The sequence below is a fragment of the Acipenser ruthenus genome, chromosome 2 (assembly GCF_902713425.1).
Source record: "Acipenser ruthenus chromosome 2, fAciRut3.2 maternal haplotype, whole genome shotgun sequence".
NCBI classification, from domain to species: Eukaryota; Metazoa; Chordata; class Actinopteri; order Acipenseriformes; family Acipenseridae; genus Acipenser; species Acipenser ruthenus.
The window spans coordinates 105,828,987-105,847,162 of NC_081190.1; the positions used below are offsets into that span (position 1 = coordinate 105,828,987).

General features: G+C 40.4%; 1 protein-coding gene across 1 annotated transcript; it reads left to right on the top strand.

Moving 5' to 3' along the window:
- The first annotated feature begins 5,784 nt into the window (after window positions 1–5,784).
- On the top strand, window positions 5,785–17,485 carry otop1 (otopetrin 1). The gene is made up of 6 exons (XM_034013511.3): window positions 5,785–6,366; window positions 12,788–12,924; window positions 13,774–13,832; window positions 14,579–14,709; window positions 15,611–16,521; window positions 16,804–17,485. The coding sequence occupies exons 1-6, from the start codon at window positions 5,997–5,999 to the stop codon at window positions 16,972–16,974; spliced, it is 1,779 nt and encodes a 592-aa protein (XP_033869402.1). The 5' UTR covers window positions 5,785–5,996; the 3' UTR covers window positions 16,975–17,485.
- Window positions 17,486–18,176: the final 691 nt, after the last annotated feature.

Consider the following 18,176-nt stretch of genomic DNA (forward strand, 5'->3'; position numbering starts at 1 on the left):
ATTGTGCATTGTTTGACTAAGACCTCTTTGTATCATTTTTATAGCACATTTTTGTTTTGTTTGCTTTTAATATAATATCACCTCTTTTTTTGGAATATCTTGAAAACAAAGCTCCCTCTCTACAACAGTGACTGCATAGTGCAATTCTATACCATGTTCGTGCTTTAGCTAGCATTCATTGGAACAACCTAGGTCTAACTCACTGCCCATCAGATACAATACATGGAAATTCACCAGCAAACTGCACGGCAAGACCCAAAACCCTGGTTTTGCATTCCTGTTCAATATGCCGCAGGGAAGATGAGTTGAAGATTAGGCCTGGTCACTCATAGGGCAGATTGGGTAAACTTGGTGTACTCTCATCAGGCTCTGCTGTCCTTAATCAATAATATTTTGTCTAGTTTAATATAATACTAAAATATTACAATGGTATTAGCAGAAGACAATTAGAATCCACAGTAAGGATGATACATAGTCCTCTTCCAGATTACTGTCAGAAACCCTTTAAAATAGTTGTTGATTTTGTGGTTGTTACTTTTTTTTGTGCTTTAATCTCCTACAGGTTATTGGGGGTTGAGCTGACGGGTTGTCCTCCAATTATATAATGTCCTTTGGGTAGAGAACAGTGTTTTAAACTAAAAAAAATAAAAGGAAGAGGGGAGTTATTAATAAACTTTTTCTCAAAATGTTGGTTTTATTACTGGTATAACATATGATTAAAAAAAGTTATTTGCCATTACTACATAGCGTTTCAAAATTGAAACGTGCATATTTTATTACCATTGAGACTCCATATGTTGCAAATGTGCAAAATATTTGTTTCCCTGCCCTGTAAGTCTCATAAAAAGCATTGTTTTGTACCCTGAGAACCACATGGTCGCTTCCTTGCAATAGTAAGTGCTGCCACCTACAGGGAAAACGGTTACCATATCAGGGGAGTAGACTTAGAAAAACACAAAATATAAAGAGGGTATAAAATAAAAAACACAACGAAATCAATGTGGCCTGTTTAAAGATAGAAGATATTCTACGCTAACAGGCTGGGTTGAAATCTACTATGGTAGCACATTTTGGAAGCATTTTCTGTGTATTTCAAATATGTAAAAGAAAATGATATGGATCTTCATGTCTAACACAAGAGTCACGGCCTGCTGTCAGATAAACATCCTGACAGCATATAAAGATACTGTTACACTTGTGTAATAAAGTGCTGATAAAGTATGTAGCTGGGAAAAATCCTAAATTGCACATTTAGGGTGGCAAAGACATTCTAGACTAGTTCACTGCTAATTCATGTATCGGGTAAAGTCCAAGTGCTGGTATACAGTGTATACCGGTATGCATCTTTTGGCAAACTAGCATCCCAAACACAACCAAAATGTTATTGGGTTAATATTCAATACAATACTTTAATTTGGCAATAATTGTAACTGAATCATGTAGTTTCTGTTGGTTTGTAGCGTGATCATGTATTACACCGATTTTGCAATTTCACTTTTGTTAGTCTACATTTTCAATAAGTGTACATAAATAATATTAATACCAAATAAAAAAGCATATGCTTCAGTCTAACAGGTTTAAAGCTCTTGCTCAGTATCCTACACCACACACCCATGTCAAACCCCAGTAAGTGGGCTCTTCATATGAAGTATTAACCCCAAGTTGTAAGAAAACAAACACATACCAAGTAGAGTTTAATATTCCTGTGATTTATGTTATATGCTACATCTATTTGTTTTGTTTTACATTTCTATGGAATCATCATTTGAACTTTTAATTGATTTAATATCCAGTTCAACAAAAAATTGAAACCAAAGTCAACAAATCCACATTAATCATTTTCAATATCTTCTCAGTAAAAGCTGTCCCCAGAACCACACAAAAACATATTGTTTGCCTGGGGATGGGCAGTCTAAATGTTTTATATAGTATTATATTACATTATCAACAGCTGGACTAATTGCACATTGTAATTATAACTGCACGGTCAACAGGGACATCCATTAATGGGATCAGAAACAGAACACTGACAAAAATGTGGCATATCCTGGCCAGGTAAGCCTGAATGTGGTTTAAGATGCACCGGGTCTCGGGTCAGCAAGTAAGGTTCAAGCTAGTGTCCCGAGCTATGGGCCATAACATGTTCCAAAGCCTATTGTATTTGTAATCTTTTTAACCTTTAATGGTTTTATCAGTGCCCTCTGATGACTTTGATGTTCAGTATAGGAGAATAAGGAATAGAATGGTCAGTTATACAACACAATACGCACTACAGAGAAACTACTGAAGAACCATATGCTGCAATTCAGAACACCCCAGGTAACTTTTTTGGTGAGTGGCATTTTAAAGCTAAAGATCCATAGTGTTTAGTATGAAGGGTTAGCTTGTAAACCATCCCAAGTAATGTGTATTCATTCATGAACTGGTGATACACAAGAATACATACTTGAAAGGCATTTGTGATAAGCCCTCTATACAATTCCTTAAAAAATAGCTCCTCTGTATGTGGTGGATTTTATAACAACACTATAAAATCAGTTATTGTCATGGATTTGTTATTAGTTCAGTTAATCCAAACTAATATTCTGTATAACGTTCTAAATGGGCTTTAAAGAGTAAGTAGTAGGGTTCTGAGAAAAGGCCTATGTGTTGCTACAACAATTTAAATAACATACCTGTAATTTCCCTTTCAAGTACGAAATGTAACCATTACCATGTGGGTATTTACCTAAAGACCTGAAACCTGAATATTGTCTACCAAAGCTGCTCTCTGAGCCAGTGACGCAGTCGTGGCCCGCCCTTGAGGGCGCAAAAATACTGCGCTCACAGATCTCTGCACCATTTTTCTTTCAAGCCTGCTGGATTCATGGACGCAGTGACCTTGAAGGTTAATGGTTACATTTCTATTTCAGGGAACCACGGTTATGACAGTAACCTAACATTCCCTTTCAGGTGCGAAATCTACCAAAGCTGTCGCAAGGGCAAGATTACAGAATGACTGGAATGCTACAAGGCTAAGTCGAGAGGCTGTCCTATTTTTTACCATACAGAACCCCAGTAACAAGTAGCTAGGGTGAAAAAAGTGAGGGAGAAACTATTGCTGTAATAGTTTTTATTAATTACACATTTTGTGTGCACTACAACCTGTTGCTTGTGGCCTTGTGCTCCTTCCCTGGGATCCAGCAACATAAGTTGGCTTTTTAGCAACATACGAGACGTTTTATATTATTTATGTAATTGTATAATGACTTTGTTTTGTTGAGGAAGTGTTTTGTGTTTGTGTGTTATAGGTTTTTTTTTTTACATCTACTGCACGCAGGCCTGTCTGCAACGTGGTGCTCAAAGCACACTGCACAGGACCCAGATACTTGCTTCGGTTGTTGTTGCTTGCAGTTTCAACCACAGTATCTTGATGCCGTTTTGGTGACAGCTTTTAGCATCAGCTAAAACTTAAATCTGTAAAACTTTTAGCTTTTAGTAGAGCCCTATGCTGTACATTGCATTGCTTGCTTCTTGCCTCTATCCCTGTGACTGAGGACAAGCACGGCAGATGCTGTTCTTGCCTGGGACCAGAGCACGCCAAGGAGGCTAATCGCAGCTTCTGCGAGTTTTGTGCCACTTTTTCCAAGCGCATGCTTGAGAAGCGGTTATCCCGTAGCTCTAAGGAGCGCTCTGCATCCCTTACTCCTGCACAGCGCTCTTCCCCATCACCCTCAGGTAGAGAGGTGCTGCGTGCTCACCCCATAGCTCTGTGCCAAGGGAGAGCGGATGACGTACCCGTGAAAGTAGCCCAAGCAGTAAATCATCCTCTTGGTCTTCCTCATCCTCCTCCGCCCTCCCCAGTGGAAGAGGAAGAAGAGTCGCTGTTCCACGCGATCGGCAGTGTGGTGGTGTGGGCTACTCCCCATACCTTCACTAGGTTCTCCAGGCTGAATGTTGTGGATTGTAGCATTCCAGTCATTCTGCAATCTTGCCCTTGCGACGGCTTTGGTACACTTGCCCATACGGCAATGGTTACATTTCGTACTTGAAAGTGACCATTAGGTTATTATCATAACCCTGGTTCCCTGCAATAGAAATGTAGGCTAACCTTTAACCCTCAGGTCGCTGTATTATTATTATTATTATTATTATTATTTTTTTCTTAGCAGACGCCCTTATCCAGGGCGACTTACAATTGTTACAAGGTATCACATTATACATTATTTTACATTATACAGATATCACATTATTGTATGCATGATTGCAGCAGGCTTAAGGAAAAATGAAGATGAGATCTGTGAGCACAGTCCTTTTGTACCCTTGGGGGCGGGGCATGACTGCGTCACCGGCTTGTTGAGCAGCTTTTGTATACAATATTCAGGTTTTGGGTCTTTAGGAGGTAAATACCCATACGGTAATGGTTACGTTTCTATTTCAGGGAACCAGGTTTATAATAATAACCTAACCTTTTCTTTTCATTGTTAACATCCTGACAACTTTTTACACTTATAACTTTAAAGGCTGTTTCAAAGCTCTTTTCAAAATGTCCGCTCTAGTGCACTGATAGTGTAAGGATTATTGCCCACATTGTCAAACAGGTGACACGGCAATAACGATCCATGATGTGGTAAGGAACAGAGATTTAGGGCATTGGTTCCCAACCCTGCTCCCCCTCCTCCCTCCCTGTGTCTGCTGTTTTAATTCCAACTGAGCTCTCAATTAATTAACTAGACCCTTAATGTAACTGATAATTTGCTTAATTAGACCTTTGTAATTGTTTTCAGCGTTTAAACATTTGGAGATTTCATGTTAACGATACTCCTTTTTAGGAGCTGAGAACAATTAAAAAGATATAATTAGCACATTATTAGTTTGATAAAGAGTTTGATTAAGTAATTGAGAACTCAGTTGGAATGAAAACCAGCAGACACAGGGGTCCCCAGGACCTGTAATTGGGAAAACCCTGATTTACAGATCTCAAATCCCAGTACACTAAGCGGCCATTTTGAAAAGAGATTTGAAACACAGTTTAAAATTATAAGTGTAAAAAGTTGTAAGGATTTTAACACTGAAAATTACAGTTATGTTTATTAAACAGTTGCTGGAACACGTGGGGATGTGCAACGCTATATTGCTCGGAACTCTAATTAAAATAACAAATGAGATCCAAATGACTCAGCAGAGGTTGCGCGAATCAAAGGTGTCTTGTTTTTCCACAAAGACAGAAACATAAAGAACCATTGTAGTTTTTTTTTTTTATCTTTGTAACTCGACTCGATGCTGTCTTTAGGAAACGGTCAGTTCCTTTCATGGGATGGGAGCAATCGCAGAAAAGGAATAGCGCATCATAATGACTTGCTCAGTCTTAAACCAAGCTGTTAATTATGCCTATGAAGCAACATACTGGATCTGGATCATACCATATAAAGTAAATTATTTAGCAGGCATTTTTAAAAATACACAGCAGACGTAGAAGTATTAATTTGAGTAGTTTTATCATCTCTGGTTGTGCCAAAGGACTTAAACGGCTATCTGTTTGAAAAGTGTTGTTTCTTCGGTCCCTGTTGGTTTGCAGTTTTCAAACATACCGTCCTTGCAGCTGACACAAAATATGTTTTGACTTGAAATTCCTCTTGGTTGCACTGCGGTTTGTGGATTTACATTTAGAAAGACGCTTAACTTACCTTCTTACTGTTATATATATATATATATATATATATATATATATATATATATATATATATATATATATATATAATTTGTTTTGTTTCTGGTAAGAGCAACACAAAAAAGAGGGATCATTTTGGTTTACTACAAATCGATTTCTAAATATAAATTTTAAAACTCAGATAATGCAAATGTAATGATGTATTAATTAATTATTTTCTTACATGCCAACATTTTATAATGTAATAATTATGACATATGTATAGACCTATTACCAAAACTAGTTTAGCGGGAAATTGACACCCCTCCGCCCTCTACTAAGAACTAGAAGACTTTAGACAAGTGTCATGGTAGAGCAAGGGGTTTTGGATATTATGTACCTCAACAAGAATAACTCAAGTTCTGCAGCGTCCTCACCGGACAAAGAAAAGAAGAACTTTGACAACTTAAAAATCAGCTTTACAGACGACTACCCTAAGAAAAATGCGGAGATCTTAAGTGGCCAGTATGGAATCAACTTGCTGCTTGTTGGTTTATCGCTGATGTTGGCGCTGTCTTACAGCGGCTCCGCTGTAAAGGAAGAACACCTGTTATCTCTTCTCATCTCCCTGATGCTACTGCAGATCACCTGGATGCTCTGGTACATCGTCAGGAAGGGCAGGCAAACATGCTTTGTGTCTGAGAAAGATTCTGATGCTGGGACAAGCTGGTTAAGAGGTATGGAACGTGTTAAAATAAAATCCGCTAAATATTATGATGCAAGTTAGTGATACGATTGAACTCTTTCGACTTTATTGGTTCTTCACATTTTTCGAGTCTTTACTAGCTAGTTTTGTGATATTTGTGGTTAGCAGTATGTTTATTTATTTACATAGCGCCTTTCATACTATAGTATTCAAAGCGCTTTACAAGTCAATAAAAACCAAATTCATTAAAACAATTAAACATGAACATGAATAGTAAAATGAATCAAAACAACAATACAAAACATTGATATTAGTAGAGAAATAAAAATAGAAGAAAAAATGCTAGAAATTTCAAATAAATGTGCACATATATTAAGCACAGAGTAATTTTATGTATTCCAGTGTAAGTAATACACTTCTTAAATTAAAATAAAGAAATAAAACCAGTAAACTATTTTATAGTACCAAACATTCGATCGTTTTAGAACAGGGGTTCTCAAACTAAGTCCTGGGACCCCCCTGTGTCTGTTGGTTTTCATTCCAGCGGTGCTCACAATTGCATAACTAGCCTATATTATTGAATAATAATTTGCATAATTAGACCTTTTTAATTGTTTTCAGCTCTTAAACAGTTGCAGTTTAAGTTACTTATCAAATGTTATAGCTAACTTGAAATCTGCAACTGTTCAAGAGCTGAAAACAAGTAAAAAATCTTGCTCTTATTGTATTACTTGTATTGTAACGCTTGAAATGTTTTTGCTTACGATTGTAAGTCGCCCTGGATAAGGGCGTCTGCTAATAAATAAATAATAATAATAATAATAAAAAGGTCTAGTTAAGCAAATTATCGGTTCAACACACAGAACCCCCTTAAGGCAGTTCCATTTCAGTTAGAGCAGAGGTGTTTTTAAATTTTTTTTAACTATACCCCCCCCCCCCCCATGTATTTAATATATTATTTTCACAAATGTTTGGGACTGACAGCTGGTTTAGGACAGAATACAATACAGTAGGCGTAATTCTTAAAACTTTAATTACATGTCTTTGGATGCACAGAATTAAAATACAGTATTTAGGAATCTCTTTGAAAACGATGGTATTGACTTTCTATTTGGCAAAGTTATTATAAATCCTACAAAATAGTCTGCATTGTAAGTGTTTATCACGTTACTATTTACTTCCCATCTCAGCATGTCTGTGTGCCATTTAAAACTAACAACGATAAACTTGTTTTAAAGCACGCAAGCACAACAAATATCCAAAGGGACTGTATAACTTTCTGTCGCTTTGCACTTTCAGAAGACTCTTGTGTTTTATTTTGCAAGAAATGTATCTATTAAAAAACAAATTCAACCAACCAGCAATTGCTAAATGCAGCCGTGCTTGATAAATAAAACAAACAAAAGCCGTCAAAGTATGGTATTGTGGTTATTATGTATGTTTACCGGAGCATGTATCCTTCTAAAAAAAAATGCATTGTGATTCACTAAGATACAAGTTGAAAACAACAGACCATGACCAGCACAAAGCACTCTCTATAGGCACAATCGCCTGCATTACCCACCAGTAAATATATAGTCTATATCAGTGAAAATCTGCGCAATCAAAATCACACATGCTTACAGGTGGAACGTGCGGACGTGATATATTCTGTGTTCTTTGAGCTGCTAAACAAAAAAAATTCTATTTATGCACAGTGGTTTTCAGATAATATATAATAAAAACACTTTCCGAATACGAACACCGACGACATTATGTATGGGATATGCCTGCCCTTTGAGTAGGTAATTGCTGAGCTCTCTATACCAGAGCTGCCGATAGGCCCCTTCCTGGGATGACGCACTCGGTCCCGCCCACCGAAAGATTAAAACCGTCATCCTGAGGAAGCCATTTCTCTTTTTCCTTCTCAAGATGGTACGGTAAGACCTCTGTGTTACGCTGAGGGTGTTGATAGAAAAGAGCTTCTCGAGGCGAATCGAGTCGATTTGTATTTCCCTTGCATTCGTGCTGAAAGCTGGCTCACCGCTTTCCCGGAATCAATGCCCCTGAAAAGACATAACCTTCCGCCTTTCTGTCTTTTAGCGGCCTCCTCGCTTGTGTGGTAGGCTGCTCTTTCTTATCTGTCTGTCGTGTGTGAGCGACTGCCTGTGCAGTCATCCTTGCGAGTGGTGATCTATTTCCTTCTTGAGAGTACACAGTTCCTCCATGGGGCTAGGCCTTGCCGCATCCCCACTGTCGAGTAGACCTCGCCGGCTGCGTAGGCCCACCCACCTCAGTGAGTCGGGCCTGGTAAACAAACAGTGTGCTCTCCCCTATCTATTTCTACCGCGGTTTTCACTGTCCGCTTCCAACTCGCCCACCACGGCTTTGGCCCTTGTGTCTCCCTGGTGTATGCTACGCACTGACCAGGTGTGTGACCGCGCGGTTAGGGTAGGCACAGCTGCATAGATGCCCCCCCGCTGCTTCAGTACCACGGCGCACGCATAGCCCTTGGTACTTCGGTATCTCGGTGCACGGTGCCCAGCGCTACAATGCCAGTGCACAGACATAGTGCCGCACAGTACACGGTGCACACAGTGCTTGGTGCCCACTGCTACAGTGCTAGTGCACGAACGCACGTTGCTTCATGGTACACAGTGCACGATACTTGATGAGCATGGTGCTCTGTACGCATGGTGCATTCGGAGATCTGATGCAGATAAGGCTGCACTGCTAGACGTACCTATATCCCTGGGATACACCTTTGGGCCAGCTGTGGAGAAGATCCTGCAGAGATCCCACCAGGAATGTGAGGCGTCCTGGCAGGTGGCCGCATTGCTACCTCCCCGCGCTCCCGCGTGGGGCTGGTTGAACCGCTGGCGAGCTCCTCCAGGACATTTCCAGTCCCCAAGGCTCCGCTGGGTGACCTAAGGCATCACCAGCAACGAACAACCGGGCCCACCCGCAGGCAGAGGGAATGCAGGACGTGACCAGCCCACACACCAGCGTCTCAGGAGGCGTTTCCAGGGCCAATGCCCTAGATAGCCACCCCAAACTGCCCCGCCGCAACCTTAGCAGCCCCGGTAGGGCCCCTGAAGGCTGGCAGCTTACTGTACTGTACTTTCACGTGCCTATTCGTCCAGAGCACAGGAAGTATCTCCGCTTCGCTTTTCTGGGAAGTGTTTACGAGTTTGCTGTGCTGCCATTCGGCCTCTCTCTAGCTCCTTGTACATTTTCATAGTGCATGGACGCTATCCTGGCCTCCCTGCGGCTGCAAGGGATCAGAGCAACAAACTATCTTTACGACTGGTTGATCTGTTCACAGTCGCGAGAGGGAGCAGTGGCCCACACGGCAGTCATGACAGAGCATCTGGCGAGGCTGGGCCTCACCATCAACGATGCAAAGAGTCGGCTTACACCGGTGCAGTGTACGACGTACTTGGGGTTCCGGGTGGACTCCAGTAGGATGTGCGCATACCTGTCAGATGACAGAGTTGCAGCTATCCAGGGTTGCCTCTCTCTGTTTCGATATATATATCGGCCATTCAGCTGGGTCTACTTCACATGCACCCGCTACAAGCATGGCTCAATGCGTTCCACCTAAATCCCAAGCGCGACAGACACATTCGGCTGGCGGTGTCTCACGTGTGCTCGGCAGCCCTACACTGGTGGAAGACGACCTCTCACCTGTGCAATGGTGTACATATGGGAGTGGTCTTCAACCGCCAAGTGGTGATGACACATGCCTCCAACTTCGGTTGGGTGGCAGTCTGGGAAGGCAGAGCAGTCCACGGATCCCGGTCGGACCGTTGGACATCCCTGCATATAAACATGCTGGAGCTGTAGGCGGTCTCCCTTGCTCTCTGCCATTTCCTCCCAGTGCTAAGAGGTATGCATGTGTTGGTCCGGATGGACAACACAACAGTGTTGGCATATGTCAACCACCAGGGTGGCCTACGGTCCCTGGGATTAGATCCCATTGCCTTCAGGCTTTGATGTGGGCTCAGAGGAGCTTGCTGTCCCTGCAGGCGATGCACATTCCCAGAGCGGTGAACTGGGCAACAGACCTCCTCTCTAGGGAGGGTCCCCTTCCGTCAGAGTGGCGACTCCACCCTCAGGTAGCGGAGCGCATTTGGGAATGATTCGGGAGGGCACAGGTTGATCTCTTCTCCTCGGTGGCGACGACACACTGCCCCCTGTTGTACTCCCTCTACCGCTTCGGCGGTCCACTCGTTATCGTCGCCCTAGCCCACGAGTGGCCCAAAGCATTTTTGTATGCTTTCCCGCCTATACCGCTGCTTCCGGCCTGTCTCGAAAAGGTCTGGTTAGAGGAGGCGTCAGTTCTCCTAGTGGCCCCCAGGTGGCCCAGGAGAATCTGGTTCTCGACTCTGTGCCAGCTGTTACACGGCCAGCCCTGGGAGATCCCACTGCTCATGGATCTCCTCAATCAGATGAGAGGCACTCTTTGGCATCCGGAACAGGGCAGGTTCTGGCTATGGGTCTGGCCCCTGAAAGGGACCGCTGGTTAGCCCTAGGGCTATCAGATGGGGTTGTGGGTACTTTGCAGAACGCTAGGGCAGACTCCACTAGGTCTTTGTACACCTACAAGTGGAGGTATTTCCAAGCTTGGTGTCTGGCTAGAAGCCATGACCCCATATCTTGCCCTATGCCAGTTATCTTACAGTTTCTGCAAGAACTGCTTGATGCTGGTAGGTCAACTTCCACTTTGAAGGTGTATTTAGCGGCTATCTCTGCATGCCATGCCCCCAATTTCTTAAAGGCGCCTGACGATTACACCTTCCCAGGAGGACTGTATCCCCGAATGGAGCTTTGATATTGTACTGGAGGCTCTAACAAAGGCCCTGTTTTAGCCCATATACTCCACAGACTTTCTTGTGGCTATCACCCCCCGCTAAGCAGGTCAGTGAGCTGCAGGCGCTGTCCATGCATAGCTCCTGCATGCGTATTTAGGAGGATGGTAGCAGGGTGTCTCTGCGCACCAAACCTGCTTTCCTCCCCAAGATGATCACAGCCTTCCACGTTAATCAGTCTGTGGAACTGGAGTCCTTCCATCCACCCCCGTTTGCTTCAACGGAGGATGAGAGATTGAATTTCCTCTGCCCATTGCGGGCATTGAGATGCTACGTGGATAGGACAAGAGCTCTGCGTCAGTCTGACCAGCTCTTTGTCTGTCACGGGACACGGACCCTAGGACAGCCCCTCTCAAAGTAGAATCTGTCACATTGGATTGTGGACACAGTCTCGACTGTGTATGATGGTGCTGGCTTGCCCCCACCTGGGAGGGTAGCCGCACACTGCACTAGAGGGTTGGCTACATCTTGGCCCCTCTTCAGAGGGGCCTCGCTGTCCGATATTTGTACTGCGGCTAGCTGGGCTACACCGCATACTTTCTCCAGGTTCTACCGCCTTACTGTGGTAGAACCTGCCCTGCCTTCATTAGGCACGAGGGTCCTTGAGGTTGTAAGCTCACACAGCTAAACCTTGGGTTATGCGGTTCTGATGCGTCCCTCATATGCTGCTGTTCCTTCTCCCTCATGTCAGCTCTGGTATACATTATCCCATACATAATGTCGTTGGTGGTTGTCTTTGAATTGAAAGGGAACATTAGGTTATTTACCGTAACCCTGGTTCCCTGAAAGAGAAGACGACCACCAACAGCGAGGTCACATCGGTCGCCCTCACGGGTTCGACAGAAAAAGAGAAATGGCTTCCTCAGGATGACGGTTTTAATCCCTCGGTGGGCGGGACAGAGTGCGTCATCGTAGGAAGGGGCTATCGGCAGCCCTGGTATAGAGAGCTCAGCAATTACCTACCCAATGGGCAGGCATATCCCATACATAATATCCTTGGTGGTCGTCTTATCTTTCAGGGAACCAGGGTTACGGTAAGTAACCTAACATTCTATTTATTTAATAGTTCTTCCTGCTACACCATTCCGCCCCAGTCAGACAAATACAGCAAATCAGCAAGCTGTGTAGGTCTGATAGATGGAAACGATCCTCACAAGAAAGTAATTCCTGGCCCCGGACAGTTGTGTGTTTTTGGTAACTAGTTAGCGAAACAATTAAATTCCTTGACAGTTCACAGAATTCATACTCACTTTACATGTTCAATAAAATCAATTCATTTGCAATTAGAGAGGTGAGTTGAAAAACCAGACCTGTCTTAGTGTCCTGGAATTATGGGGCCAGTTAGCAATCCTACCTATGACCCTTAAAAGTATCCCCGGTTGAAAACCGCTGAGTTCGAGGACCACAGCTTTGTAACACCTTCATTGTAACTAGAAGAAAACGACACACACTGCACTCATTACAACATTGTTGTTTTGGTTTAACTACAGACATCAAGAGGGTGTTTAAATATTTTCCTCGACATTTTGAGCCTGCAATCATGATATTGCTTAAGAGAGATTCATTTTTGCACGTGAAATTTCTTTTTATCTTTCCTGTTAGGTGGGCTATCTTTGCTTGCACTTATTTCATTAATTATGGATGCCTTCCGAATAGGATATTACGTTGGGTATAAAACGTGCTTGTCGCCAGCTGTCGGAGTTTATCCTGTAATCCATGCGGTGCATACAATATCACAGGTAAGAATCTGTGTATTATTTTTTTCTTATGCTGCTTTACTTAGACACATTCAGAACATTTGTGGTGGTCCTAGCTAGGAACAGGATACATTTAATTCCCTGGCAAATATTATGCACCGGTATGTCATTTCTAGTGCAGTATATCAACAACATTAGCCTGTCATTGTGCATTGAACGTTAACATTTGAGAACTCCATCCCTCACATGTGGCCATAATACTTATAATACTCATTGACTCCAAAATCACCCTAGGCTACAGAAAAAGGGACAATTGTCAACTGTTAAATACAGTATAGCGGTTTACCTGTTTATCTATAGGCTGTAAGGTGACTGAAGTACAAAACTAAGAGGGGAATCAAAGTATTTAAAGATACAGTGTCACACAATTGTGTTAGCCTGTATAGTATATTATTATTCATGGTTGATACCGTAGAAATTTTGGTTTCCTCTGAAGCCTGAATCCTCAAATCTTTGTCACTAAACAGGCTTGCATCTGACAGAGGTCATACATGTTGACCTGCAAGCACTATGTTGCTCGGAAGCAAATAAAAAAGTGGAACCAAATGGTGTTTATCATTCTTAATTTTTGAATTTGGAAGGGGCGCTGAACAAGCCTTGCATGTCAAAGCATTGGAACATTGTTAAAATGACCAAATCCTTTATTCACAAACTGTGTGGCCTAAAATTCTGATTTTGGTAGCGTCAAGTTAAATAATATTTATTTAATGCACATAAATACCCCTACATTTTGAGTGCAGTGCTGGGCAGTTTTTCAGAAGCTATATGTTTGTTTTTGTTATAATTACTACTTCGGTGTACTCCTTTACCTTTTGCATGTTGTTATTGTAGGTACATTTTCTCTGGTTTCATGTGAAGGATGTGATCAAGACCTTTGAGACTTTTGCAAGGTAATGCCTGTCGGGCCAATCGTGAAAATTAAAATAGCATGGCTTGCCATTATATATATATATATATATATATATATATATATATATATATATATATATATATATATATATATAATGTTTCCAAGAGCTTCTTTTTATTTCCAGTTTCCTTCCACTGATAAATGTAATCTGCGTAAAAAGTGTCTCTGTAGAAGTAAAGCCAGCCCACATCTTCCACTTTGCCAACAGGTTTCCTTTAGTTTTGCTGGCAATACACTGCTGTGCACTAGATGGTACTGGTGCTTCCTAATATAAACATGCTACTTGATTTAGCATATCATGTATGTCTATGGCAGGCAACAAGAACAGCTCCTGAACGTTCACTAAAGCACCTTAACACAGACTTATATTTCAGTAATAGTAATAAGATTAAGAATAACTAAGAATAGTTGAAGAACAGTAAATACAATATCATTTGAAGCTACTTCCTCTTTAAGTTACATTGATACCTGGTAACATTAAAGTTTATACTATTTATAAAAAGTTACCACAAGCCTGTATATTTCTTAATATATATTAAAAAAAATGTTTCTGAATATTCAGTCAATAATATGCACGATGCCTAAATTGTAATCATTGCAAAACAGAAAAAAAACATCTGTAATTCAAAGACATTGACAACATCCAGTCTAATGCATTACTTTGCATGTTTTGACTGTATTTGTAGAGTGCTAGTTATTTACCGTATGTATTACAATGTCTTGCAGGTTTGGAGTGATCCATGCAGTCTTCACGAACTTGCTTTTATGGTGTAATGGAGTGATATCAGAAGCAAAACATTTTTTAGATACACACAAAAGAAGATTGTTGGATCTTGGCTATACAAACATAACAGTGGGTAAGAAGCACCATGCAGTATTACAAATAATAATATACATTGTTCCAAAGTTCATAAATCATGCTGAAGGACTACAAGTTACACAGATTGAAACAGCGGCATGGAGTAGTGAATGCTTTACCATTCAAAGTTCACAATGATCTAAAAAAAGAGCCTGACCAGTTCACACCTTTTCTACCTAGTAGATCTTTAAACAGATTAAAATATTCAGTTAGCTAAGGGAATATATATATATATATATATATATATATATATATATATATATATATATATATATATATATATATATATATATATACAATACAATTTGTACAATTTAAAAATGTCACAAAGCACCTTACTAATGTATTTAACATGTTAGTGCAGTGTGGACAGGGCCCCATATCTCCATAGTTCCCATATTGGGGTCACATGACTTTGATTTCTGTATTATAGGTCACAGCTGTGTATTATATTATTCTCTTTGTGATATTCTTGGCATGGTCTAATAAAAAAAAAAAAAAAACCTATTTTTTTTTTTTTAAAACACCTGAAACAAACTCATGTTTACAAACCATGCTCATTTTTGGTTTTAGATGATTTAGTATGAATTATTTGGCAGACACCATTATCGCCTTTATAGTTATAAAAAAGGATAAAGCAGTCACACTTGAGCTGAGCTTGTAGTTCCCTCAGGGATGAAAGTTAATTCCCAAGTCCATTGAATATATTGTATTTTGAGACACTTGGAGAATAAAGATCTTTAGTTATGGGAATTTTTCAAGAGGATCCTTACTTTTCTGTGTGTTTGTTATATTATTATTTATATTACTATTTAAGTATTTTTAAAAGACTTTGTACAATTTGTAATGAATAAGAACATGTCACATATTTCTATGTATCTTTGTCTTCTCTTTTTCAGGTGAGGAGGAACCCTGCTGTAACTGTACCACCAACACTTGCTCCATTTTCTCCCACGGTCTTTCCTACCTGTATCCATTCAACATTGAATATCACATCTTTGTCTCGGTTGTGCTTTTCGTTATGTGGAAAAACATTGGACATACTACTGAATACCAAAGAAACCAAAACGTTGTTATGAGGACTAATGGCCTTGTTGCAGGCCCCATTCTGGGAACAATTGCATTAGCAAGTACCATAGTGGTGCTGGTTCTATATATTATTAAGGTGGGAGATTCAGCAGAATCCAGAGAGTCAGCCGTAACTATGTTTTATTGTTACGGCATTGTCATGCTGCTATTCATGTGCTTGGCTGGCAGTGTTGGCCTGCTGATCTTCCGATCTGACAATGTACCACTGGATTATTCCAAGAACCCCTCCAGAAAACTAGACGCTGACTTGCTGTTTGGCACAGCTATTGGTTCTTGGCTCATGTCCTGGTGCAGTATCTTAGCAGTTATATCTATAAAATCCCGTCCAGTATACGGATGGATAAACTTTATGTACTCATTACTAGTTATAATTGAGAAGTACATTCAAAACCTCTTTATTATTGAATCCCTTTATCGGAAGCAGGAAACAAGCGAGAGGGATGAGGTAGAGACTATACCAGAGATATACTCTGTGTCAGCTGGCAGCAGTCTCTCACTCGCATCTTCATACAATGGCATTATCAATAGGGCATTTGAGAATCAGGATAAAGTGTGTGTCTCTCTGGAGACTGATCAAGAGGTTAATAACCAAGGGTATAGTCACACCAGGAGCCTCCCAGAAGGTTCCATTTCACTGCACACAAGAAGATTGGCAAAACCCAGCAAGAGGAGAAGAGTTCTCAAGAACATTGCAGTATTTTTGTTCCTCTGCAACATCTCGGTAAGATAGCTTTATCACACACTTGCTTTGTAGATGTTATTCATGCTAATCTATTTTTGTGAAATCTAATGAAAGATTCCAGAAAAAAAGTTGACCAATTTTATTTGCTGTAGTTGTAGTGTAGTAATTATTATTATTATTATTATTATTATTATTATTATTATTTAGTGGATTGGATGTTCTCACTGAGTTTGCTAACTCCCACTACACATGCAGGTGTATTCAGGATAAAAATGATTCTCTGACGTTTAACATGTCTTTTGTTTTTGTTTTCTTTTTAAGTTGTGGATTCTTCCAGCGTTTGGTTGTCGCCCCCAGTTTGATAATGGAATCGAAGAAGAAACATTTGGCTATACAATTTGGACCACAATAGTCACAGTTGCAATGCCCTTGAATCTGTTTTATCGCATGCATTCAGTTGCTTCACTTTTAGATGTATTCAGAAAAGTTTAAAATGACGTAGATAACTAAACTGGAAGTTAACTTAGTTATATATTTTATACTGTTAAATATTCACAGGTATGTTATTTTGTACCATAATAATGTATCTGTTTTTGATGGATAATTGGAATAGGAAACATATTTCTTACCTTATCCTTTTGCTTTATATGTTATGTTTTGTAAAACATAAGGGGTGGCTAACTACATAGATAATGCCAACAGATTTGGAGACATTTTGCTTTTTCTGTTTTACTGTATTTCTGATCAATCATTTTGATGCTGTGATATAAGGTTGATTTAGAACAATTTGAAAAGTTTTAATGCAAGATTAAAATCTGTTTCCTGTGTTCTTCTAAAAGAATAGCATTATGAAAAAGTTATTTAACTTCAACATATGGAATATATTGGATATTTAGACTGTGCTAAAGTCTCTTTAGAGACACGTGGTGGGGGGTGGTAATCTGTTGGTTCAGTTTTCCTGTAGAATCACTCTGCTCTTTTTAACCTGCTGTGTTGGGTTGAGTGCTACAGTATTTTACCATGTTTTACATGGTAGACTTTTACAACATGTCCTGTAAAATTATTGCAGTAAATAAAATCACTTCAAATTTACCAAGAACAGACAGTTACCATTTTTTGTTAAACTATGCAATATCTACATCCTCAGAGCAGGTATGTAAGTCACCTGCTTACATAAGATACATGATTATTCACCAGTGGTGTCAAATGGGTTCTCATTGTTGGGGTAATAAACCAAAGAACAATGCATCTTTCTTGGAATAGAGGTTTCTGACATGAAAACATTAAACCCATATCAGGCCAATATCAGAATGTTTCTACATATTGTCCTTTCCTGTAAAATGCATCAACAAACCCATAATTTTGTGCCTCGAGTTAAAAATTGCCTTGGGAGAATGTAAACCAACTGAGCTGTCAACATAGTTTGCTTTGTGATAAAATAACATAGACATAATGGATAACAGCTTGCTCACTTCCTGTATCCATTGTATTGGTTGTTGTGCTAATTGAATGATGCCTTTCAGCCTTTTAAATGTGGCAATCATGTCTGTAGTTATATTTTAGCACTTCTGACATTTAGTCTAAAACAAATATTTACTTCTGCCTACTTCTAACAGGGCAGAGCTGCATCACTGTCACCACAAGCAAGCATCCTAACCACAATCCAAAAGAGCCGGGCTCGTTTGTATCTGTGA